The 27084-nt window shown below is 40.1% G+C and overlaps 2 protein-coding genes across 4 annotated transcripts in view; both read left to right on the top strand.

Annotated features, from left to right (window-relative positions):
- The window catches only part of p4ha3 (prolyl 4-hydroxylase, alpha polypeptide III), a 14490-nt gene extending 10491 nt beyond the window's left edge, over positions 1-3999 (top strand). Inside the window, exons 7-12 of the mRNA XM_044120397.1 lie at positions 509-627; positions 735-894; positions 1877-1939; positions 2247-2315; positions 2888-2984; positions 3422-3999. Coding sequence (XP_043976332.1) covers positions 509-627; positions 735-894; positions 1877-1939; positions 2247-2315; positions 2888-2984; positions 3422-3492 — 579 coding nt within the window. The 3' untranslated portion in view covers positions 3493-3999. The remainder of the gene's footprint in view (positions 1-508; positions 628-734; positions 895-1876; positions 1940-2246; positions 2316-2887; positions 2985-3421) is intronic.
- Positions 4000-5381: 1382 nt separating this feature from the next.
- Positions 5382-27051, top strand: c2cd3 (C2 domain containing 3 centriole elongation regulator). 3 transcript variants are annotated; one of them, XM_044118998.1, is made up of 33 exons: positions 5382-5601; positions 6067-6336; positions 6592-6749; positions 7236-7414; positions 7510-7655; positions 8416-8548; positions 8626-8763; positions 10246-10393; positions 10470-10579; positions 10670-10873; positions 10963-11078; positions 11483-11601; positions 12265-12396; positions 12483-12902; positions 13350-13501; positions 14039-14282; positions 14564-14747; positions 15734-15917; positions 16381-16553; positions 16651-16786; positions 17046-17314; positions 17417-17491; positions 17581-18168; positions 19198-19539; positions 20252-20390; positions 20465-20529; positions 20613-20818; positions 20923-21053; positions 21124-21273; positions 22001-22191; positions 23117-23804; positions 25099-25207; positions 26831-27051. In XM_044118998.1, exons 1-33 carry the CDS (start codon positions 5550-5552, stop codon positions 26969-26971), a joined length of 6492 nt encoding a protein of 2163 aa, XP_043974933.1. In that variant the 5' UTR covers positions 5382-5549; the 3' UTR covers positions 26972-27051. The 3 variants fall into 3 exon arrangements, with proteins under 3 accessions (XP_043974933.1, XP_043974934.1, XP_043974935.1); XM_044118999.1 differs by lacking the exons at positions 25099-25207; positions 26831-27051 and adding an exon at positions 24587-25070; XM_044119000.1 differs by lacking the exons at positions 25099-25207; positions 26831-27051 and adding an exon at positions 24577-24660.
- Positions 27052-27084: the final 33 nt, after the last annotated feature.

Raw genomic sequence — 27084 nt, 5'->3', positions numbered from 1 at the left:
AACAGAAACCTTTCTCCTAGCTCTCAGCCTGCTGACTCGTGCGCTTCAGGAACCGTTTGGTGGATTAACTCGGATGATGCCTCTTTAGTCTCTTTGAGGTTTCTCTGAGAGTTTTCCGTCCGCTGGTCAGATGAAGAGCTCAGTTTCCATGTCACCGCTATGTCAGCTTGCGGGCTGATTGGAAGCAGGCCTGTGGTACCGAGCTGGACGGCTCTTTACTTCCCCAGAGTCGTTTCCAACAGGTCTCTTAGTTTAGAGGTTTTCGGCATATTTCACCACGAAAGGACACCGTGCGCTTCGACGTCCGAAGAGTTTAAACTGCAAATTTTATTTTGTTGTTGATGTGAATATCAGGTTGCTGTTCTACAAAGTGGGGCCGTTTTATAGTTCTGTTGGATATTGGCAAACATAAATTTAGCAGAAGGCAAAGTGATGGCCAACTACTTTTAGTGGCTTAGAGAAGTGGAGAGAGTCAGTCCAAAAATATGTGCAGTGACACAGTTTGTAGAAAGATGTCCAAATGAAACTGCTCATGTTTTATTTTCTGCCCTTTTATAACAAGTTGAAGAGATCCGTGGTGGCAGCTGGAGAGAAGCAGGAAACAGCAGATTATCGAATCAGCAAGAGGTAAAAAAAAAGAGAAAAAGAAAAGGTTTAAACTATTGTTCCTGCTACTGGTGGGCATCAGAACATCCGGAGGCGCAACGAACCGACTGGGTTTGTTTCATTTCTAGTGCGTGGCTGAAGGGCTCGGAGAGCTCCACTGTTGGGAGGTTGGACCGAAGGATTTCCATGGTAACGGGTTTGAACGTGACACACCCGTATGGCGAGTTCCTGCAGGTGGTGAATTATGGGATTGGTGGACACTATGAGCCTCATTTTGACCACGCCACAGTAAGTCGGCAGAGTTGTGGTTTGGTTTATGTTCATTCCCCTTAAACTTTCTGCACTTTTCCACATTTCGAGCACAAAGTTGCATTTATCTGGGATTTTATTTGGGAGAGCAACACAAAGTGATGCATGAATTTGAAGTGTAAATTGAAGGGTGCATGGACTTTAAAATCTTTTACCAATTAAAATTTGAAAAGTGTGGCATTAGTTTCTATTCATGCCCTTTTTCTCTTATTTCTCTCATCACCATGGTTACACCACTTACTGTGGGTGCCTGTCTGTAACAGTCTGCCTCACTAAGAGTCAATGTCTTTGCTAATTCTTGGTCAAACCGATCCATCCATTTTCTAACACCCTGTGCTCAGTCAGATCGCATGGAGAGTTTTCATGATGGTTTTCAGTTGGATTTACATCTGGACATTGACTAGGCCATTCAAGCACTTTTATCTGAGCTGTTCTAATGTAAGTCTGGCTGTATATTTCGGATCACTGCCCTGCTGGAAAGTGAATCTCAACTTCAGTTTGAGATCATTTGTTTCAGATTTTCATCTAGAAAAAGTTTGAAAAACCACGTGTTATTTTCTCTCCACGTCACTATGCGGCACTATTCTATGTATAAACTGACACACCGATAAAATAAACTGAAGTATGTTGCTGTAACACAGTGTTTCTCAATTCCGGTCCTCGGGCCTCCCTGCCCTGCATGTTTTAGATGTTTTCCTTCTGCCACATACCTGGATTGAATCTTTGGGTAACAGGCTCCTGCAGTACTTGGTGGCTGCAGAAAACGTCATGCAATCATTTGAAACAGCTGTTCTGGTGTAGAGGCACATCTAAAACATGCAGAGCAGGGGGCCCCGAGGACTGGAATTGAGAAGCACTGGCTTAACATGACAACATGTGAAAAAGTTGAAGGACAACTTTTTGCAAGGTGCTGCGTGTGTAGGTTAAATGTTGACAGTGTTTCTGTGTTTTTTTAAACCAGTCACCCTCCAGTCCTGTTTTCAAGCTGAGAACTGGGAACCGCATGTCGACCTTCATGATCTACGTAAGTCAAATCTACGTTTTTGGCTTGAGGTTGCTGGTCAGACTCCTGTAGTTTCACCGTGGGCTCATCCAGCGGTTGCCCTGGAGAAAGCCTTTTATCTCATGATGCTTTTCCAGCCACTCCCACTTTCATATTTGCATCTCTTCTCAGTAATTTCCTTTTTACATGGGAATGAACTGATCGTAAAACATGATAGTTGTGAGAAATAATGATCCCTAAATCATTTCGACTGGCAAATCTCACTTGCATTCATTACATCAAGGCAGAAACACAAGACGCTGCTCTAAAGAAATGTTGTTTTCCACAGCTCAGCTCAGTGGAAGCTGGCGGCTCCACGGCCTTCATTTATGCCAACTTCAGTGTTCCAGTTGTGGAGGTAAAACACTTCGGTTCTCATCAAGACGTTTCTCCTAACTTCATGTTTTGACGTCAAGGCTGAGCTACATTCATATTTACCCGTTGCTTCTAATCCAGCTGTGAGGGAAATATAAAAGGAGAGATTTTCTTACCAACAGCTCTGTGTCCAAGTTGAGGATTTCTATTCTGGTTGCCAGGAAACTCTTTTATGTACCTCCATTAAGTCGCACAATCATTCATATTCCTGGCAGATTTGGGTTTAAAGTAACCTTTTAATTTTACCAACATGTTTTCTCTGAGTGGAAACGATGCGAACGTTTTGTAGTGTTTACGTTTTGTAGTGTTTACGTCTTGTAACTGGGATCTCAGTCGCGTTTTAAGGCTGCGTAAAAAAAAAAAAAAAGTAATCACACGCTGCCTGCAAGATGTGCTGCTTGAAACTCCTGTTACAAATTATGAAAACATGTTTGACCTCTCAGAAAACTGGATGAATTCAGGTAATTTAGTATTAATTAGAATTCATTTAGTAATTGCTGTAAAAATTAAGTAGTGTTCAATATGTTAAAATCTGTTCTTTATGGTATTTCTCAGAAAGCTGCCATCTTTTGGTGGAACCTCCACAGAAATGGTCAGGGAGACGAAGACACCCTGCATGCTGGCTGCCCGGTGCTCATCGGTGACAAGTGGGGTAAGACGTGGTGTTCCCGCTCGAGACCTTTGATAAAAGCCAAGAAAATGCCGTCTGCTTCCCGGAACATTAATCTAATCTCCTCATGTAGGAGAGCTGGAGCCCATCTGTGTTTCATTTTGAGTTTGAGTATAGCGACAGTACAGCCTGCAGTTCAGACTCTGAGGGCTCATCTTGGAAAGTGAACGTCTGCTGCCGGTTGGCTCAGACAAGCAAAATCTGTTTCGCAGGCTATTTAAACCGACCTAAGCATGATAATACTGATGATAATAACTGGGAAGCAGCTGCAAAAGAAGTCGCTGTGTAGGTCAACAACAACTTGCAGTGCAAAAACAGGTGGGAATGCTTGTTGGAAACGTGTTTGGGAAGGCTGAAAAAGAGACGCTGTTTGCTTATTTTTTGTTTGACAGCAGTTCCAATCTGTCTCTGTGCCACAGTGGCCAACAAATGGATCCACGAGTACGGCCAAGAGTTTGAGCGGCGCTGCAGCCTGAATCCTGAGGAGTGAGAGGGAGCACAAGCCTTTACTACTGTCAGGCACGTTGGCAAGAAGAACGAGGCAGCAGCCAGAGAGAGCGTGTGTGTGTGTGTGTGTGTGTGTCTGGGTGCACAGATGAGGGAGGGACTGGTGGGGCCAGCCTGCATCTTTGATTGGAGCCCAGGGCCCCAGGGAGCCTCGACACTCCTGCTGTGGATGTGGAGGTGAAGGTGGAGCAAAATCAGCCCACGGAGACCAACTGTTTCCATCAGTCACTTCATGCTGGTGGAGGAGTGTTTACATTTCTTGCATTTCGCAGGAATGATGGAAGACGCTCGTGCAGGGCACATGCTCTGCATTGGACATAAATTATCAAATGAAATGTGTCCTAAATTTGGTAATTGTCGACAATGTAAAGCTCAGACTGTGTAAAACATCTCATTCTGTCGTGCCTGACAGAAGAGAGTCGTCACTGTCACCGTTTCTGACTCACACTAATGAAATCTAACAAAACAAATAAACTATTAAATCAGCCTCTCTCTATGCCTCATACTTGTATCCCTGATAGTCTGGCCGTTTTTAAATTTCTCTGAATAAACACAGCTGACCCTGTGTGCATATTTCTCTCATAGGTGTCAAAATACTTCTCAAGCCACCTGGAAACAGGTTGAGGTTGGTTCGAAGAGTATTAAAATCTCAAATCCACCGAACCCTTCTGCATGGAAATGTTGTGGGGGGCGTCCTGCCGCTTGACTGACAGAGATCTTAACTTAATACTTTTTCGTTACCGCAGAGATAAATTTTCTTTCCAGCTGAGGCAGCCTTTCCAGCCACAGACGGACACACAGAAAAATATATGAAGAGAGCATGTAACAGATCTCTATTGCACATTCCTGCGCCCACGCTGAGCAATATTTTCCCATAGAGCTGTTAAAGAGAGGAAGGTTGTTCTGTATTGTTTCACTGGAGGCTCTAGCAAAAAGCTTGAATGTACAACAGAAGTGACCCTTGGACTTTGACGGCATTGTTTAAAAACTCACATTTTGGAGCTTATATTATTTAGAGGTGATAATCATGTGGTTCACATATGCTATGGGCTTTTAAGATTAGAAATTATGCTGTTAGGATGTCTGATCTGCAATCGAATGAACCAGAAATTTTGGAAAACTAAAGTCCCTGATGTGACACTATTTTTTTCCCCCTCTCCCTGCACACACAGTGCAGCTCTCCCTGTTACCAAAGCAAACATGCAGAGTGACTCTCAGTGGCTTTTCAAACTACCTAAAACACGCATGAGAAGATCTTTGGTATTCTGCAACAAACTGTCAAAAACAAACACTGGAGAAAAATAGAAGCTTAAAGTGATCTGCCAAAAAATTTGAATCTGCAATTTATTTTGTTTTCAACTTGATTAAATGTCCTCATGTGAGTGGGTTTAAATCATTCATGTCATAAATCTTTCTGCATCTCCTCCGTTTTTGTAGAAACGATGTGACAGATCAGTGCTTCCCTCTGCTGGTGGTGCACAAGATGGAGTCTTTGTGATGCCTCATGTTTTAGATATAAAAACAGTATTGGAAACTTAATTAATTCAATTATTTGTAACATATCTTGTGAACCTAAAAATTATGTTTGCCTTTGCTTCCTGAAATATTAATACACTGTTCATAAGAGTCTCTGAAAGGAACTTGGGAGGGTGGAGTAATTGGAAAAAGAGGTAATCAATATAATAATTTTTGAATTATCATCGTTGTTACCTAGATGTCGCAGTGAAACAAATAACCAAAAACAGAAAAAAAAGTAAAAACGGAAAGAAGGAAGAAAAGGAAGAGCGGAAGAAAGAAACAAACTCTATTTCCCAGAATGCATCAGTAATACATGGTGATAGCGGAAGCGTGTCTTGTTGCTCAGAGACAGTTTTCCGCGCTTGTTCGGTTTGTGTGTACTTGTGTGTGCGCGCGGCTAGTTTAGCTCCAGTTAAACTGATTATTACTTCACCGAAGAGTAATAATAAACATGTCAGCGAAAGGTTCAGGCTCTGATTCGGAGAGACTGCCAGTTACGGTCTGTTTTTACTGACCTGAGGAATGAAGAGTAAGAAACAGAAGTCTGCCAAAGGTCCAAGCAAAAAAAGGAAAGGTAAATGTAACGTAGCTAGATGCTAATGTTATGCTACTTATAGGTAGCTCGTTCAATCAACTGTCACTTGCGTAAGAACATACACGAACGCTATAAAACTTTTCATATATAAATTATGTAATTTCTCATTATTCTGCACAGTTCTGTCATTTTTGATTCGATAAAATGACTCACAACAATATTTAATATGTTATAACTCGGTATTTTATCCTTTACAGCCAGAGGTGGTTACATTTACCCCATTACATTTACTTCAGTAGCTTTTTGGGGGAAATGTACTTTTACGATAACGTACTATTTACTTTTACTTGAATATTATTAGTAGTAAGAATCAGTCCTTTAACTGAGTCAAATGCCTTAATACTCTGCTGTGAATTACTTGAATGAATGAAATGAATGAAGTTACTTGTCAAGTAACTGTGTGTTGTGTGTCTCCGGCTTGGTGTAACCTGACATAACTCTCAGTCCCCAGCGATGTGTCTCCCTCAACAAGCCTCCCCCCCCTCGTTGAGGGCCAGCTGAGGTGCTTCCTGTGTGTGACAGTGAGCAGGGTCTTATGGACAGTCCACAAGCCTCCGTCTCCAACGTTCATCAGGCTGCGCTGGTGGGGCGAGTCATCCAATGGCACACACTTCTTTCCAAGGGATGCATCCCAGGTGGTTCAGAGAACCATCAAGAGCACAGCTCGTTACGCAATCCGCTGTGGCCCGAAGCAGTTCACCGCATACCTTACAGGTGATTATCTTCCCTCCGGGTCCGCCGGCTTCCTCCCGCAGCCCAAAACATGACTGTTAGGTTCATCGTTCTACGTGCACAGTTGTTTTCTGTGACGCTGTGTTGCCCTGGTAGCCTCTGCATGGTGTACCCTCATTCTCGCCCAATTACTGCTAGAAATAACTGCCAGCTCCCAGGATAAGCATGTTTAGATAAAGGATGGATATCTGTCACGTTTTTGCCTTCATAAATCAGTAGCTCTTTTTTTCTGAACAGATATGGGCTCTTTGGTGCTGGAGGTTCTGACTAAGCCGGATCATTTACCAGTCGCTCGGGCTCAAGTTGCCGGGATCGCCCGTCTGTCTCTGTCGCAACCTATTAGTGGATTTTACACTCTGGTATCGCCAACCTCAGAAAAGCTGGGAGAAGTCCAGGTGAGCAGACTGATCGATTCAAAGCTTTGTGTGCAGTACCAAACTTTACTGGACGATAAATTATCCCAGTAATTAAATGATGATATTGTTGTTTTGAGACAATTTTCAAGTAATGTAATGACCATGGTGTAATGGTGCAAGTTCTCTCTCCAAAAGACTAATAAACTTTAGTTTTGTACAGATCACTCAACACTGGAACTGGTAGATATTTTAAATATCCAATGTAAAAAACAACAACCAAAAACAATAATAAAAAAAAGGAAACAAAAACACACACAACTAAAACCATAAATAAAATGGATTATGATGTTTATGTAAACAAAATTACCCTTCAAAAAATATTAGTCCTCAACATGGAAATTATGAAGCTCAGTTTAATTTATTATGAGATTAATTGTTCAATTGCCTTTTAGAGGCTGAAGTGTAACTTAAACATTCTGGAATACTAAAATATGTTGTTTTTCATCTCCGATCTTGACTTCTTAGGTGTCCCTAAATCTGGAGCCTCTGACTGAAGCCTACGACAGCAGCAGCTCGGCCCCCGCCACAGACACCAGCATCGATAAGCTGCAGGTACCCAAACTGACGGCGCCCCCGCCGCCAGTACTTGTCACCACTGGAGGTGGGAAAGAATCCGGCGGCAGCAGTGGTGGAAACACACCAAGGTTTGGGAAAGTTACTGAACAAATTTCTGTACAAAAAATCTCTCTTGCTTGTCTCCTCTGTTAATCTCTTTTGTTTCTTGCTTTGTTCATTTTAGAGGAAAAGACCACTTGTATTTTCAAAATATCCAGAAGGATAAGAAGTTGCTGGAGAATCAGCTTCATACGTCCAGCACACTTCAAAACAGTGGAATTGCTGGGAATCCCTCGACAGCGGAGACGAGAAATAATGACGTCATCTCAGGTCAGCTGCATTTTCATTCCAAATGAGCCCAAATCTTTGTCTATTTTCGACTAAAGTGAAAATAAACACAACGTTACAGTGGCGGGGTTTCCATTAAAAAAGAAATGAAAATAAAATGACATGTGAATAAGCTTGTTCACGCGAGAAGTCATTAAAAATCATGGCAGCGACAGATGTAAACAGTTAAACGAGATGTATTCATAAATTAACCAATTAGCTCATCATCTATCAGCCATCAGAGGAGACGTTGGTGTCTTACTCAAGTGTTGGAGTGACAAGCTGCTTATAGCAGCTACATAGGCGGAGATTTTACAGAAAAGCTATGAATTCAACACACTTAATTGACACATTTTTTCGAACTGTGTGATGCTGTGAGAGCTCTTGTGGACCCAGCTGCACATTGTCCCAGAAATAAAAACAAAAACAAACCATCATCATACCACTACTTTCTGTTATCTTCTTAGTCGTTTTCATAAATAGTTACAATCGGATGTTTATTACGTGACTCAAGTGACGCATAAAAAGTGTTTCTATTGCAGTTTTGTGAAATGCAACTATTTCGCTATGATCAACTATTTTATCTCATTCTAGCTCAAAAACCTTTATCAAAAAAATGTGAGTTTTTTTCTAAATCGGGTGTATTTATTTTTGTAATTTCAGTTTGCACAATTTTATGGTTAATGGAAACACAGCTAGCCAATCACTAATGTGCAAAAGCAAAAATGTTCAGTCATAACTGTTAACGTTTTTCTGGTTGCAGTCATTCTGGAGAGGGGAAACAAGCTCAGGAATGCAATGGTGGAGTCGGCTCTGAATTGTGACGTCGACTCTTCTCTGCCTCTGAAGGACAGTCCTCTACCTCTCCCTAAGGACAACATCCAAACACCTAAAGAGTCAGTGGCTTTTATTTTTTAAAGATTCCAGAAATGCACATTTTTGTAATACCTACTACCCTGCTTTATGTTTGCAGGCTGTTCCCTTCTACATCAGGTATGTTTCTTCAGGATATCCTGCATGCAGACTCTGGGGATGGAGCGTTCCCCTCAGACGGGAGCCTGGACTATCTGCCAGACATGGACAAAAGAGCTGTGGATCTGCTGCTTGGCAGGTAGACTCACCGAATTTGTGCCACTTACATTTTTCTCCTAGGGTAATCATGAATGGGAATACATTTTATTGGGATTGAGTGGTTTTGTATTCTCCCCCTTTTAAATTAGTAATTTGTAGAACCACTTTTAAAGGGGTGGTTTTATGTAATCAGCTTTATATTAGGTTAAAATGTTATTGCCTCATCAGCAACATAACTGGAGTGTTACTATGACTTTTACATGCATGTTTGAGAAATGCTTTTATCTCCATGGCAACCATTCAGCTGTGCAAAACGTCCAGATGGACCAAGCACCGCCTTGGACACGCAGCTCATCTTCTGACTTGCAGTTTCCAATCTTCCCAGCTTCTGCATTACAGAGCAGCTCTCCTCTGTGACTCCCGCTCTCTGCTCCTCTAGACTAGCCAGCAGTAATTAGCAAGCACCTGATGGCACTGCGCATCTGCTAAGCTCATTATACGAGCTACTTCTCAGTGCAACGCTGCTAAAAACATTGTTAAAGGGTTAATAGAGGGGCGATGGTGGGATGACTTCCTTACGGCGGAGTTTCAGAAAGAGCAGGAGTTTTTAAAGAGACACAGGCTGAATTTCAAATTATTAAATTACAAAGTCAAATTTCTTTTAAGTCATATTTGATAAATGCTTCATTTTTATAGTAACTGAAGGTAACATAGCTACTTGATTCTGTCATGAAATGTCACTATGTGCCTGGAAAATACAAAATACTGCCCCTTTAAGTACAAGTAAAGCTGGAAGTCTTAGAGTATGTCTGCAAACTTTGCAACATCTTTGTCAAAAATAATCAACATCTTAATATAATCGTTACTGGAAAAAATTATCATTCATTTCTTTGTGTCAAAATCGATAATAACAGACCTGTTCAGATTTTCCCAAATTGTTGCATTTCTCCCTCCTGCGATGCTACAATGACAAACCTTTCCTCTCCCCAGTGAGCTGCTGGACTTTTTAAACTCTGCTAACACGGCGATCACAACTCTAGTCTATCACATAAAGTTCCAATAAAATGCAATGGAGTTAAAAAAAATTCAGGGGGTGTAAAAATGTATCCAAGCACTCTGAATGCAGAATTGTATTCAGCTGACAAATCAATGAAAATTTAAATACACATTATTTCTGTTTCCTATTCAAGCATCAGATTTTATTTTTTATTTTTATTGCTAAAAATGTTTGCCTCACAAATATATTATAAAATCAGAATAAAAAATATTACATTTGTTGTGTTAATGTGACGAACGTTTTGCAAATGTTGCTTTTTATTTCTTTATTTGAAGTCCTGTTTTGATGAAACAAAATGACAAATTAAGCAACAAAACAGGCAATTAAGAAATTTTACTTAATTAGATAAGCTAACAAAATATGAGCTAAAAAGAGGAGCAAGTTTCATAAGATTTCTGTTTTTGCCTTAAAATAAATTTAAATTTTTTCCAGTATTTTTTTAATGTATTTTCTTTTTCCCCCCAGCTCTGTGACATCTGGACTGCCTCTGTGGGACGTCCAGGGGTCACCTCCTGAATCTCTGTCCGGCCACAGCAGTGTGTGTGGAGACAGCGAGCTCAACGATCCGCTTTACGATCAGAGCTTACTGGAAAATCTGTTTTACAAAACTCCTGTGAGTATTTACTCTTTATCTTTTAGTTTTAGCTATTTTCTTCAGGCGACAACTGATTGAAGTTATTGTTTTCAAGCACTCAGACACTGCACCAGATTTCGCAGGGGACAACGGTCAAGGAGCAACAACATCAAATAAAACTCATCCAGAGAACCCGAGGCAGTCTGAGCCTGGGATCAGCCAAAGGTAAGAGCCTCACAAAAATAATCCTGAAGTCGTTTGGTTCCATCTAAAAATGGCAAAAGCTGTTCTGACCCACATTTTTACTTTTTCCAGGCCAAATTTAGCTGAACAGCAGTTTGCGGATCGTGGCGATGATCTCTACTCTCCATTAAGTGCAGAGCAGTTCAAGTTGCTGAGTCTCATCCGAATAGCAAGAGTTACCGTCGAGTCGCTGGCCGTTCCTGCAGGCGGCTCAGCCACCACAACCAGGAAGGCCGTCAAAGGGAAACCTCCGCGCCCATTACCCAGCAAGAAGTGGTAAAACATTTAGTAATGTTCGTTTTAACTGAAGATTACATTAGCATTTGTAACACTCATATTTGAGAATCTCTCTTCTTTTTTTATAGCACATATTTTGTGGAGTATGTTTTTCCGATGACTTCAGCCTCGGGTCAGTTTGGGCGGAGTAAAGGTCGAGACGTAGGCGTGACCAGAGCCGTTTCCAGTAAAATCACTTTTGGAGGTAATTTTTTGGAGGTTATTGAAGTAATAGATTAATCGTTAACTGGAGTTTACTTTAAAAGCTTCTGAAAAAACGACACAGTCAGACTAGTAATTCATTTAAAGTTGTACAAAAATATCTACATTTTTCTTTTAAGATGAAAAAAAACATTTGTCATAAATATGTTCCACAGAGAACTCATCTAGTGGTAGGTTTAGCTTCACCTGGTTCAAATTCAGTAAAATTAATGTCTTAATTAGCTTCTTTTGGTACCCAATTACTTATCGGTTAATCCAGAAAATCAACAGATCAGCTCTACACTGTAATGTCAAGTCAAGCAGAAAACGTTAGCTGCAGCCCTGCTCTGTAAAACTGTTCCTTATGGTGTTTGTTTCTGATGCAGCTTCTCTGTATGTTTCTTTAAGCTGTGAAGTTCCACCAGCTCTCTGTGTTTCCGGTCCACTTCAACGCCGCAGCGATCAAGCTGTGGTGGGAGAGTGAGCTCACTTTCAAGATTTACTCAAGAAAGAGTGACCAGAAAAAAGTAAGTCAGTCGGAATCTAGCTGTGTCCAAAGGGTCTGCATCCTTCGAAGGACGGATTTGTAGGCCATAGGGCAGGGGTGAGCACTCCTGGTCCTCGAGGGCCGGTGTCCTGCAACTTTTAGATGTTAACTCTACTTCAACACACCTGAGTCAAATAATGAGGTCATTAGCAGGAGTCTGGAGAACCTGACTGCACTTGGGAGGTGAGTCAGCTGTTGGATTCAAGTGTGTTGGACCAGGGAGACTGTCCCTGGTCCGACTGCAGAGGATAGGACTAAATAGAGAAACAGAGATGGTGAATTGCCGTGGCAACCCCTGGAGGGAAAAGCTGAAGGAGGAGATTATTTAATAAAAGTTCAAAAGCCTTTGGAAATGTATTTTTAATCCTAACTATAATAACAACAAAAGTAAATTCTATATTTTTTATCCCTAAGAAACAGATTAGTTTATAGAGTTTATTTAAATGGGAGATCAGTAACCTTCTGCTGGTGGTGTACAAATTTAAAACATAATGTTATTTCTTATTTTCATTTTTTTTTTTTTTTTTTGCTACTTTATTAATATAAGATACCTTTTTATAATAAAGTTAGTTAAAGCAGCTCAAGACATTGATCAGCTCTCTGTGTAACAGGTACTAAAAATGTTTTCTCTCTGTTTTTGCAGCCTGTTTTTATTGGTAAGGCCGTTCACGCTCTGCGGAGTTTGCTGCAAAGCAAGGAGCTGAGTCAGTCTGTTGTTTTGCCGGTTTGCAACTCGGAAGGAACCACAGAAACGCAGGACTTTGGACCTCTCACAGTAATTTTTAGCTTTTTATTTTACCTGTTTATTTTTGTAAGCAACAAAATCAAGGGGTTGTGACCCAGTTGCTATATATTTTGCAGGTTTCCATAGAACTAGGAACACACAGCAAAAGTTTCTCCAATGAAATAACAGGGAACGTGAAAATCGCAGCCAAGCCCGAAAAAGACCATGTTGCAAGATCTCAGCGTTCTGACATGGAGGTCTTAACGGTTCCAGCGATGGATCATCCCAGGCTGAATGTTTGGACTCCTCAGACACATACGAGGGAACCGTCGAATCCTCCCGGGATCCGAACATCTCCGCTTAAATCTTCTCGGGCCGAAGAGGAGCCCCAAATCCTTTTGCATGCTTTACTCATGGTTCCAGACGGGAAGAAGTTCAGCTGTGGACCGCAGCCGGCTCCAAACGTCTTCTTGAACTGTAAGCTGTTCTGGTGTGATGAGACGGCCAGATCCACGGTCAGCTGGGGCCAGGCAAACCCCACCTTCAACTTCATTCAGGTGGGTTCAAGAAACTCAGCCGTCTCTGTCGGTCTGAAGCACTTCATTTCATTTCACTGCCATTCTGTCTAAACGTGTCTTTTGCTAGCCATCTTTTCTGATTTAATCACTTAAATCACTAAGAAATCTGATTTTCCTCAGTGAATATTTGAATATTAAGAGAGTTGTGTTTTTCACTCTATTTATGTTTTAAATAGCTTTTGCTGTCCTACTTTTCTATTTTTGTCCAAGCACTTTAAGTAATGTTCTGTGAACATTCAGACATCATAACCTACTTTGTGGTTTAATTTAATTGTGCATCAAATAATGTACAGAGAGATGTAAAGGTGCTCTCATGATGAGGAGAGAAGCGAGTAGATTTGCTGGGACACACATTTCAGTGAAAATGTAAAAAAACCCAAAACAAATCTGATTGTTTTTTTTTGTTTGTTTGTTTTTGTGTAAAAGGTAACACCAGTGGGATTAACAACGAAACTTTTAGAGCGTATGAAGGATAACATGATGGTGATTGAAGTATGGCAGAAAACTGGAAGCTCTGGGAACGATCGACTCTTTGGCCTCGTTAAACTACCTTTACATCAGTTCTACGTATCATTTAGGTAAGAACAAAAGCAGGTCTATTTTTTATAACTTTATAGGGAGTTATTGAGCAAGATCGTCTTTTTTTAGTTTTCTGTCATGCTGTAATGTTACTCCGTCATCAAAAACATACCTGGAGTTTTGCCTTGATTCTTTCATATCTGTCAGGGTCAGAGTGGAGTACTTTTACTAAATTAAAGTTTGTTGGTCTTTCAGAGGGTGAACTTGCATTATTATTCCATCATCAATATATTGCTTGAAAATGCTCTCAAAACAACAAGATTATTGTTATTTACTGGGAGAATTTATTGACCGTAAAATTTGTTATTCTGACTGGCCTACATCCATCCAGACTCCTGTTAGCAGTAAACAAGCTGAAAGTTACCTTATTTACTTTCACCTCTGAAGGGCGCTGTTGTGCATCTTAACAGTTAATTGTGAGCTGTGTATCACACATGGCATCAATAGGATAACTTGCTAAAACTGACTGCAAACTGGGCAGCAAGAAGCCCTTTTAATGGAATTCAATATTTCTCTGCCTTTTTTTGTATTTTCAGGGACCCGAAGATCACCCAGCTCCTTCTGCAGGCGCAGTACCCTGTTTTAGGGGTCGACTGCTACATGCCTGTCGTCGACGTGTTCTCAGGCTGCTGCAGGGGAAACCTCAGGGTTGTTCTGGCCATGGGTCGGGCGGAGCAGATCGTCTCCTTCCAGCGCACCAGAGATGAGGAGTACGACTCGTTGCCTCACACAGTGAGGCCGGTTCACATGCTCGATCACCAGCCACACCCACAAACAAAGGTATGTGCTCAGCACTACTAATATGTAATATTAAGAGCCGTTACTCTGCTTTTACTTATTATATTAAACATATTTGCTTACCGATGTAAATAATAGAATTGCTGATTACATCAGTCAAGAACTTCACTTTAAAAAGACTCAGAGCCTCACCCTCTTCTTCTGCTTATGCTGCATAAAGGCACTTATACAACTGTGTCGATGCACAAATACTGAAATATTGTGACACCTGTGCTTGAATTATTTTTCTTAAATAACCTTTAACCCCAGTCTTTATCTTTCAGGTGAATGCAGTACAAGTGAGGATCATGAGGGAGCATGTGTTTGTTCTAAGAGTGGAGAAAGTCAGCGGGCTGACCCCTCTGCAGTCCACAGTGTGGGGAGAGGCTGACTGCTACGTTCAGTACAGTTTCCCCTCCCAGGAGTTCAACGCTGCCTCCAACGTTGATCCGAGCCTCGTAGAGAGCAGTAAGGCCGCCTTTAAATAAAAATGAAACTTTATACCTAAGCCTGTCACAATAAGCAATTAATGGATTAATTGTATGATAAGTGAAAATTTTCATTCTGATGATTAATATATTTTGAAGGGCAATTTTCCTCACAGCAGCATCATAATCCATTTTATTTATCCGGTGGTGCGTGTTTTTTTTTAAGGCCGATACCGATCCTTTTTACATCCACCCAACTGATCCCGATATGTGCTGTCAATTTTTTTTCTTTTGGAAGCCAATATTGCTTTTAAATTGTTCATTTACATGATAAAAGTGGGATAATCATAACAAATGTTGTACATGTCTCAACTTATTAATGTAACATATTAAGAATTGGTGGCAAACAATGTGGAACATTTGACACCACTGTTCCGGCCCGGTCACACTGAGACAGAGACAGGCTTTCAAAGGGCAGATAGAGCTAAATAATACAGTTACAAATACATTGAAAGTTGAAAACTTGCCCTTGTTGTTGGCATTCAGTCTTGCAACGATTCCAGTTGCTGTGTAGCATGGAGGGATCAGAAAGTGTGCAGTCACGTTATCTCAAGGCATGGCTTCTGGACGCACTATTGGATTGGCGAATGCATACTCGTACAGCCGACGTTGATATAAGAACAAAACACAAATATCGTCTCAAAATATTGGTCGGGAGATGTATTGGTCAACCTCTAGTTTTTAATTTCCGTTTTCTTAAATAGTTTTTGGTTTTTTTTATTGTTATTTCCGATATTTAGAATATCTTCCGGTGTTAAGTGTTCTTTATAGAATTGAAGTTTATTCTATAATCTTTGAGAGGATATGCCATTATCAAAATATTACTTGAAAATGGTCTCAAAGCAACAATGTCATCGCTTATTGGAATCATTTGTGGGACAGTTTATCAGTAGAATTTGTTAATGCGACAGGCCTAATTAAACCCAACATGTTATTTCTTCTTAGCCATAATTCTTCCTCCACCAGGCCTGATCCTGAAGCCGTATCGTACCATCACCACTCTTTGCATCCCGGACCCGGTGTTTGGTCACACCGAGACTCACGTCCTTCTTGCTCCTGAAGGAGTTCCTGTCCAGCGACTGCTGCTCAGCTCGCTGTCGAGCCAAGGCCTGAGTAGTGGAGGAGGCGTCCAGTTCGAAGTGTGGTGCAGGTAAGTGTCATTTTAAAAGGGACGTGTTATTCGAAATTCCCACTTTGCATGTTTTTTACCTCCATTTGGTTTTTGACTGCTATCAAAAAGTGCTTAAAAAAACACCTAGCTGGTTTTTGGCAATAAGTTAACATTTTTTGGTGCCTGGAAAAAAAATAGAAAAAAATGTCCAGTGTAATGTCACAAATTAGCAGGCACTGCCTGTCCCCTTGAAACTCCAGCAACGTTCCACCTGTCACTTAGCAACCCCAGTGGAGGTCCAGGAGGTTTTGGTCAGCTGGTTTTATGTTTTGCATAGACCATTGACCTATCCTAACCCGTTCAAAGAATCACCTTTTGTCCTGGCTGTGACATGTGTTACTCTGTACACATGTCCCTAAGTTGCTGTGTTCATTTTGTAACATTAAAACTCCAACATTTGCTGATGGTTTGTATATTAGATTTTCATAATGTTTCTTTGCAGATATTATTATCCAAATGTCAGAGATCAGCTTGTGGCCAGAGGATTGCTTCCCCTGTCCAAATTATGTGCCATGGCAACCATGCAGAAACAACATCCTAACGAGGCTCAGATGTTCTCCCTTCCCCTGGTTCCAAGGACTGAGGGCCACTCAGGATTTCAACCTCAGCCTTCTGGTAAACACATGCACATCTGTAAAGGTGATCCAGACAAAGACAATATCTAAAACAATAACAATGTGTGTAATCTGTTTTTTGTTTTTTTTCCCCCCAGGTTTGCTGGATATTTGCATTCGCTACAAGCACAGGCCTGTCCGACCTGAAGGACAGGCTGGTCGAGGAGCTGCTTCCCGTGTTGTGACGCTTGTGGTTCAAGTGCACAGAGCGTCTGGGCTGAAGGCAGCAGCAAGGTACTGCTGTCTTCAGCCCTGATGCTCAAAACAGCATTTTGAGGTAGAATGCTGTTTTGAACATTCTACCTCAAAACAGGTTGGAGTTTTTTACTGTGATTCATCTGTGTAATGTTCACAAACGCAAGGTCATAAAGTGATAAACGCTTAAGTTTACAAAGCTTTGGAAACATATTCAAGTTAAAGCCGAGCATTTTTTTTGCACTAGTACAATAACTGCTGGTTCTTTTTCCTTCTGGCCTCTTTTCAAACTTTTCAGAGCAATATCAGAAGAAAACAATCAATTCAGCCATTTAACGGAGGTCGGGGTGAACCCTTTCGTCACGGTCCACCTGTCCTTCTTACCTGACAGCGAGAGGAGGTGTACCCGCACTGCGGCCAGGACCTTCTGCCCCGACTTCGACCACCACATGGAGGTGACCTGTGATCTGTTACTGCACATGGGCAGCGGGGAAACCTGCAGCCTGGCTGAGCAGCTGGAGCAGGCATCTGCTGTCTTTACTGTCTGGAACAGAGACGGTCAAAAAGGTTAGAGGAGCTCAGCTTACCTCAAACCCAAATTTGATGAGAGTCTTATTTCTGTTAAAGGTGAATTTGTGTTTCTAACATTTTTGTTCTGTTGTCTTGCAGCATCTCCTGAGCAAACGCAGATCATGTTGGGTTCTGTGAAAATACCACTGGTTGATCTCATTCATAAAAGAACAGGTCTGTTACTTTTTAAAAATGTATGATGGGGCAAGCTGCTCTCTTTAGTAAAACACAGAAGTTAATTAATATTTTTCTCAAACATTTAGGTATTTCAGGCTGGTTCGGCCTGTATTTAGTTCGTAAAAAACATCCTTCACAGCCGGAGCACATCTTGGTCGGTGGGCTGGAGCTTTCCATCAGCTTCGCTCACCACTCAGACAGAGAAAGGGTGCTTAAAGCCGCCGAGGGTTTGGGCTGGGAAATCGCACAGCAAGATGATGAAGAATCCTGGGAAGAAGGCATGAGAAAACTCTCACTGACTTTTTCGATGCCTAAAGCGTGGCTTCCTGTCCATTGTCTGCTTCCTCCGGGGATGAGCGAGCTTCAGCGCTCTACCTACTGCTACATCAGGTACAAGTTCTTCGACCAGGACGCCGTCTGCTCCCGACTGAAGCACCCGTGTGTTGAGGGCGACCAAGCCACAGTGAGCTTTGAAGGAAGTAGAACGGTGGAGCTGAGAGTCACTCAGCCTTTGGTGTGGTATCTGCGAGAGGAGAAGCTGGAGGTCCAAGTGTGGGTCACTTTCTCTAAAAACAGGACTACAAGGCCAAGCGACTCAGACCGACTGGTGGGGTCTGCATTTGTTGATCTGGCTTCTCTTGCAAAGACTCCCAAGCAGAAGCAGTCCCTGAGTGGTATGTAAGAAAAAAAAAGTACTTATTGCCTAATTCAGGGTGATCAGGCATTCTTAAAAAGTCTTACATCCATGAAGCTAAAAGTTAGCCTTTGAATATTTGAAATACATTAGAAAAATGTGAGTTAGCCTTAAATACATGAATTGCAGGTCTTAAATTTTGATGTGGCAGCACAATTAAATCTCTGTAGTTTATTTTTGTCTTGGGACTTTTTTGTTTGGCAGAAGTTTTAAGTTGCAGCCTAATGAAGACCAACGTCTTCGTTAGGTTCTGTGACTTGAAGCGGTTGAGGCTGCAGCTAACCAGGGCTAGGATAGACACTTGATCAATAGCCATAGATAATACATCAGATAGATTGTTCAATATATAGAATATTCTCTGAACTCTGATCTAGAGACGCAAAGGAAAGACTTTAGCTGCTCAATCTCTCACTCTAAGCAGAGTGAGTGGCATCAAGTAACTCTTTGGTTACCTAGCAACGACTTGTGTAACTTGCACACCAACGGTTTAAGGTTTTGCCTCCAAGTGAAAAGGAAGTGAAACTTTTCACCTCCTTTTTGAAAAGGATAAGACAGGAGAGGTCATGTCACCTGTTTGGCAGTATTTCAGATATTTGCAGCAAGAAACTAATCAATAATTATCAGTATCAACTGATATAAAATGCTTATACATTTTTCAGCCATATTGTCCAGCACTACCACTAACCAGCTTCCAAAAACCCTTGCTAACTTGCAAGGGTTTTTGCGAGCTAGCAATAACCCCAACAAGCCGAGTACACTTCACCTATAAAAGTGCAGTGTACATTTGTCATTAGTTGGCTGGACGTTTGTCTTCACCACTGGCTCATTTTTGTTGCCAACCCGTACAATAGTATGTGCATTCTGTGCAACAAATACTTACATTTTTTTGTATATTTTTGTCATGATGCTAGTCTTAAATTTCATCTTTAATGCTTTTAAAAAACTTTTAAAAAGTCTTAATTCTGAGTTGGTAAAACATGGAGAAACTCAGTTTATTATGTTTCTGCAGGAGTGTACCCGTTGTTCATGCGCTCTGCCGACGATCTGCAAGGCGCAGCTCTCAGGGTGCACATCACACCATTGGATGGTTCCGTTCCCACAAAGCTGTCAGCTGCACATGACACCCAGCTGGACTCTGACAGTCAGGAGGAGGTATTATTGGAGGAAGTGGAAGAAGCAGATGACTCCCCATCCGCTCCCAGAAAATCCTCACACACCCACAGCACACACAGGAGTAAACCCTCCAGGGAAACTCCAGACCTCACATCTGCACATCACACAGAGGTGAGCGTGGAAGACTCTTTCCCTGTGACTGTGGCAGTGGACCGGGCCATGCACCTCAATCTGAAAGGTTAGTACGTTATGTAAAGCATTTAATGTTTACTTTACTGTCTACTATTGGGATTTTATAAGATGCGCCAACACATCACAAAAAGGAAAAATGATGCATAGTTTTCAAAAGACTGCTTTTAAGTTGTATCTTATATTTTACAGCATTTTATAATTTTACAATTTGTAGCATTTTGTATTTTATATTTTGTTTTATTTTATCTACAGCTACTACTCTGTGGTAGTTGTTGCTGTGTTTGTCTCTGTGCTGCAACTGCGAAGTAATTTCCCTGCTGGGATGAATAAAGTATTTCTATTTCTATTTCTATTTCTATAAAATTAAGAAACAATCAAACTATGGAGTGCATTTGTTTTTAAAGTCCTTGAGTCAATCCTTTGTAGGGCAATCTTTGACTGTCATTACAGAAACAAATCTTTCAGGGATCTTCACTACCAGTCTTGCATGTTTAATACTGAAATTATTGCCCATTCTTCTTCAAAACAACGGGCAAGTTTACAGTTTACGAACTGTATTTAGTTTGTAAACTGTAAAGGTATTTTGAAGGGATGTTGCAAAAATGTCTTTTTCTTTTGGAAGCCATTCATCATTTCCCATACACTTTGTGCACTATGTTACACACATGGATGTTTATCATATAAAATCCCCAGAAATACATTGCCATGTTCTAGATGACAGAGAATTTAGACCAAATAAGTGTTGAATTCCCCCCCAGCTTGTCCTCTCACTGAGCGCACTGAAGGAACTCCTTGTTGCTGCGTTTCATACGTCACCGCTGACTCACCTGAACCAGTTTGCACATCTGTTGTAACCAACACGGACTGTCCTGTGTGGGACCATCAGCACGAGTGCAGGTCTGCTTTCCACACAGACCGCAAAATAAGCAACACATTTGCACCAAGTTAACATGTTTGCTTTACATTTCCAGGCTTTCAAAGGAGCTGCTGGTCGATCCACATCAGTTTCTTGTGTTCAAAGTGTGGCACAAAGGAGGTATTGTGAGATGAATAGTGATTTGTGATGTTTTGGCTTGTTTCGTGGTATTATTTAACCGTTTTGATGTTTTACGTCTGCAGAAATGGAGCGGGTGATTGGATTTGCTACTGTAGACCTGTCTCCTTTACTCTGGGGTTTCCCGTCAGTGTGTGGTTGGTACAACATCACAGACTTCAGTGGCCAGTGTCACGGTCAGATTAAAGTGTCTATAACTCCTTTGAGGGGAGTCCAGGACCTTCGTGGACAGAGAAAAAACACCAACAATGAAGCTGCCAAAAACTCATCAGTAAGTGTCCCGCTTTGATGAAATGTAATATCTGGTAATTTCTAAATCGCTAGATTTAGAAATCGTGGTTTCTAAATCCCAAGCTGAAACGGGTTTATTTCCAGGCTTTGTTTCAGACCAGTCCTCTCAACTATCAAACCACAGCCATGTACAGCAGCTTCCCGTCCCACATCAGCCGATTCCCTGAGCAGAAGATCTCGTCGCCAAACCACAGCGAGGTGCCGTTCTGTGAAAGGTTGGTGCTCTCACAGTTTGACGACATCCAAACAGTTTTTGTCCTTTTCATTAATTATTTCATGTCGCAGGCCAAGTGAGAACGATCGGCATTTTGAGCACATGGACAAAGTTCGTCTTTACCACCAGAATCTGCAAGAACAAACGCCGTCTCACTCTGCCTGTGGCGGCCCGACCGGCGACTTTAATCCCTCCAGCTCATTTTTGTTTTCAGCACTCAGGTATTCAGATGAATTTTTTAAATTCCCATTCTTTAATTGCACATTAGGTCTGAAATAATTAATCAGAGGTATTGTGATGAATCGATTATTTGAATAATTGTCAATAGGCCTGTCACAATAAACAATAAATCAATTAATTGAATGAAAATTAGATGAAACTCTATCATTTTAATTTGCTTGATTTATCCTTTCTCTTTTCTCTCTGTTTTTACCAAAGACTGAATGATAAAAGTTTTCACTCTGGTGCTTTGGTCTCAACTATCCCTTTTTTGAAAGATACATTTATTTACACAGACCTTATAAATAATTTTATTTGTCGTTTCTGTTGTTTTCTTTATTTATTTTGGATATTTCAAATGTCTTCCAGTTCCAGTGTTTAAATGTTCATTAGAATTTAAAGTTTATTTAACAATGTGACAATGTGTTCTTGCATTATTATGCCATTATTACTATTATATTACACGGAAATGGTCTCAAAATAATGTTATCGCTTATCACAACAAGTTTTGGGAATCTATATTTTTAATATTGTATATAAAAATCTTTAAAGTGGTTTGATAAAAAAAATCTGCAGAATCTGATTTTTTATTTTTTTTTGTCTAATTAATTGATTGACCGTCACAATAATCAATTACTAGAATAATCATTTACATTTGACGCGTTTTCAAAAAAAAAAACAAAAAAAACTCACGGTACCAATATAAAACTGCTAATATTTTTATGACAGGAGAAAACTTAGCGAGCTTGACAACATTCAGCGATACTTCAATCGTAAGCTATCGACTCCTACTTTCATGCCTGCGACGGAACAAAACGACCAGAACCAAGAGGTGGATCAGGGGGTGTTGGAGACCGACTCGAGTCAGCTGCTCCTCAAGTCCAACCAGCTTGTTGACGAAGTCAACAACATCATCAGTGGTGAGATACTTTCCAAATATTAAAAATCTAAAAAGATCGGCCAACCGATTCTGATCAAATTTGTATTTACATTTCTGTTTTTGACTTTTTGTTCCAAAAAAACCAATGTATTACAAAATTACTAGGTAAAAAGTTGGAAAAAAAAATGTTTATCCTACATAATAAAAACAAGACCCAGCAGTTATGACTCAGAAATTTCACAAAGCACTTTACAAATAAGACATAACAAAAGATACATAGTATAAAATACAATAAATTAAAGACATAAAACATTCTTTAAAGCTGCAGTTTGTAACTTTTATATAAACATTTTTTTAACATATTTATTGAAACTGTCACTATGTTGTGACAGTTTGGTACAAGACCGACAGACTGGGATAAAAAATTGGAGTTCCACTGCCTTCAATCAGGGCTAACTAGAAACAACCAATCAGGGCCAGGAGGCGAGTTTTGGCGCAATCAATCATGCCCAATTATATCTCTTATATTATACTGTCATAACATAGTTATAGGTTTAACAAATATGTTTGCATTAGAGTGTAATTATTTACAAAATAATACAGTTGGCACTTCTAATGGACTTTTAATGCAACTTTTAGAGCAACTTTGCATTAAAACTGTCATTATTTACCAAATGACATTTTATGACAACAGTCATAGATGTCCATGAAAGACTCCTTCATGTTCATGACAGTGTCATGTCAGTCTTATGTACACCCCGTCAAATAGTGTTACCCTTTTCTTTTTAATAAAAGTTACCTGCTGCAGCTTTAATACAGTTATGCAATAAAATACTAATGAAAAAGAAATTAGGTAATGTTTTAACATTAACCTCTTTTATCAAACCACATCTGAGAGCAGAAATCCAAATTGTGCTGTTTTTGTTTTTTTTTCTTCTCTCTTCATAATTTGGCTCGTCTTTCAGGTCTACGAGGTCACTTCCTGGAAACCATCCCCTCCAACACTCAGAGCTCATCAGACTCACCTGTTGAACGCAGCAGCCCTCCGGCCGACCCAGACAGCAAGTCCACTCCAAACAGAGCGAATCATCATCGTTTGGATGTCGCATCTCCGCTGCCTGCTGAGACGTCTGAGGACGACACCGACTCTGACCACGACGACAAGAAGGACGAGCAAAGCAGCAAGGACAATCTGTCACAGGACGAACACCAAGAGGATTTTGGACAGGACGAGGAAGCTGGCGATGATGATGATGATGAAGGAGACGAGGATTTCGAGGAGGTGGTGCTGCAGCCCAGGTCTCTGAATGAGGTGACGTCGCTAACAGACAGAACCAGTCCTTGGACCAGCATCCTGTCAGACCCCGACCTGGTTTCTGTAGAGAGCATAGAGGATCAGAAGGAGTCAGACATGAGTGAGAATGAGGACAAAAGTCTGGAAGAAAATCCAGACGGCCATCTTTTCGATGAGAAACGCACAGAAAATGTTCACCGTACAGGGAGAGACGATGACAGGATGCTACAATCCGGCGATCAGACAAAGGGGTCAAACAGCCCCAACAGTTCAGATGAGGCGTCATCATCTCCACAGCCTGTCGCTGACACACACGGTGCTTCAGGAACTCAGGACACGGATGAAAACCAGCTCCAGAGGTATCCTTAACCCGGTTTTATTTATTCATTTAATTATTTCACATTGTTGCCTTTATTTTTCTGACTAGTCCGTTTAACTGGTAAGATTAGCAGTTTATATCAAAGCTACCAGCATGTAGAACCTAGTATAGCAACAGTTCTACTTTTATTAATTATTATTATTGTATTATTATTATTGCAATAACAATAATAAAATAACACTATTTTATTATTAATTATTATTTATTACTATTATTATAAAATAATAATTATTGCAAATATTATTGTATTATTATTAGCACTGTACAGGAAACTCAGAGATACTTTACAGTGTTTCTGATCTTTACTTCTTCCCAAGTAAAAATGGGAATAAAATGTAAAAAAAATAACACAGGGCTGGGCAATATGGCTGAAAACATAACATGATAAAACTGTTTCTAATCAGTTTTATCATATTAGTAATATCGATAATTACTGATTAGTTTTATGTTTTAAATATGTAAAATCCTGCCAAACTTGTGGTGTGATCTTTACTGGTTTATCCACAGCTTTCACTCCATGCCTTTATTTTAATTTTTATGCATATTTGAGGCACGGCGGAGAAACCTGAAACTGTTGTGCAAGTTGTTAGGTAACCAAAGAGCGAGTGAGTTAATTGATGCTACCAACGTTGCTTAGCTAGTCGTGAGCAGCTAAAGCCAGAATACTTTGCGGTTCTGGATTGGAGTTCAGTGAAATTATTGAACATTCTATTGGAAATGTTTTTTATTTATATTGATCTGACCATGCGGAGGCTGTTGCAGTAACCAAGTCAAGAGGTGGAAAATGAGTGAATCAAAGGTTCAGCTGTAAAGGAGGAACAGTGAAAGGTGGAGGTGATCAGTGTTCTTGGGATTCAAGATGGCGGTCTTCGAAATCGAACCGGTTTGATCCCTGAATTGCAGCTGGAAGTCAAAGACGACTCCAAGGTTGAGAGTATGTGAGGAGGAGATCACTGGTCATTTATCTGTCGAAACAGAGTTTTTGAAGAGTTTACTTTGATAAATAAATTTTTACATAAACATGTACTTTTCCTAATCTCTTCTATATGCCACCATTTCAGAGTCAAAGCCTTTTATAAAGCTAAGTGACTTCAATAACTTGTAGTATAGTCCTCTTTTTCAAATTTAATTCTTAATTTTTTAAAGTCTAATTTAGCCAAATTAGTTAAAAGGTTTTATCATTTGAGAAGTTTTGGACTTCGCTTTGAGCACTATTGAAGTTTTTATATAAATTTTATCTTTAAGTCTTGTTTTTTTTAACTTCTTACCTTAAGCTCATTACCCGTTGAAGTCCCTAATTTCTTCCTCCCGTCTCACCAACTGGAGGCGTCACTGCGAGCCATCCGTTTAGCGCCGTCCTTCTCCCACACATCTTATGAATCTGTAAGTATTTTACAACTTTATCTCTTATATTAAAACCTTTGTTGCTATTCCTACTTTAATCATAATAGTTTCATTCTGACCTGGTACTAACATTTTAGAAGTTCTGGTTTTTGAAATGCTCACAGTTTTCCTGCTCATCCCAAAGTCTCAAGTCTATTTACTGATATACCAAAGAAAATATTGGAGCTTCCTTCAGATTAATGGAGAGTTGTTGTTGTTGGTAATTGTCGCTGCCCATGGCCAGTTAAGTTGCTAAAACATGCCACAATATTTTTGCTCCGCTTCATACTTATAACAAAGATAAATTTGGCTCTTTTGGAAAAAAAGGCACTTATAGCCATTGTGTTGAAACCCTTTAAAGCAGCACCACTTATTTATCTAATTAATAGACAATATATTTAATTAATTTACCAGCAATAGAAATATGTTGTCTTTTTCTGTTTTGAATAAAAGTAGTAAAACTTAATTTTCATTTTTTTATTTCTGTGTAAACACCATGGAACTGATTTCTACTCAAGGTAAGCATCCATACATTTCTATAGCCCTAAAATTGTGTTGACTTTTTAGTTGCATTCAAATTATTTTCCAGAAATAAATGTGAAACAATTTAGTAATATTTGCATTTTTTTTTTTAAATATACACATGTGGACAAAATTGTTGGTATCCTTCTGCTAATGACCAGAAAGCCCACATTAGTCACTGAAATAACTTGAAACTGACTAAAATAATAATTAAAAAAAGATTTGAATACCTGTGGAGAGGTGCAGAGGCCTCATTGACTGCTGCAGAAATCATTTGATTGCAGTGATTTCCTCAAAACATTAAGCAACAAATGTTAAGTTACAGGTACCATCATTTTTGTTTTTTTAACGATGCTGTTAAACCGCAGTTCCAAAGCAATGTCTGATCTTCATTGGTTAATTTTCAACAGATCTTTTTATTATTATTGCTTTGTCAGTTTCAAGATATTTCAGTGACCATTATGGGCTTTTCAGTCATTAACGGAGGGGTTCCAACAATTGTGTCCATTTGTCTCCTCACTGACTACTGCTGTGTGTCAGATTGGGTTTATCAATAATATATCAGTCAGTTAACAATAATTTAAATAGTAAATGAAACTCGTACCACTGCATAATGTTGGAGTCAAAACTTTAGGTAAGGCTTTGGGGATTCTGAACTTTGACAAACAGTTTGCAGGATTTTTGTTTAGATTCACATTTGGTATGCTACATAAAATCCTCAGATAAATTATTAGGTTGCTTTTTGATGCACTGATAAAGCAGCTGATTCTGTTATATAAATAGCTATAAAACCTTCAACACCAATGCTAAAACTAACTGCTGTAGTAACATCAGTTAGTTACTACAGTAATGCTCTTGCTTGAGTGAATGCTGGGAATTAGTACGGGACACCTACCATTATTTCTAAGAAACCGGTTTCAGCCTGTTACTCATGATTGTGTTTGTATGTTCCACACACACAGCGTTCAGCAGCGAGTCTTTCATGTTAAAAAATGCAAAGAATGACTCGTTGACTCATTATTTTAAACTCTTAACATGCAATGACATGTCCCTGACTAATGTTTTTATAATTGAAGATGTATTTCTTTGTGATATTTGCAGGGTCAGAACTCCTCAGACCGCCGCAGCGTTACCCCTCGCAAAGGTCCCCGGCAACGGCCGGACATGTCCCCTTCGTCCCTGAAGAAACAGACGGACAGAATCGCAAAGATATTCGCAGCTCGTTTCGATAAGTCCAGTTAGCTCAGTGGTTTTACACCACAATAATCATGTAAATTTATTTTTATATTTGTATGTTTTATAAATAAATATTGAAAAATGTTCTGCACTTTGAATTTTTTGTGTTTTGAACTTGA

Source organism: Gambusia affinis, linkage group LG06, assembly GCF_019740435.1.
Source record: "Gambusia affinis linkage group LG06, SWU_Gaff_1.0, whole genome shotgun sequence".
Classification (NCBI taxonomy): Eukaryota; Metazoa; Chordata; class Actinopteri; order Cyprinodontiformes; family Poeciliidae; genus Gambusia; species Gambusia affinis.
The sequence above is the reverse complement of the archived record's forward strand: the minus strand, read 5'-3'. Positions and strand labels throughout refer to the sequence as shown.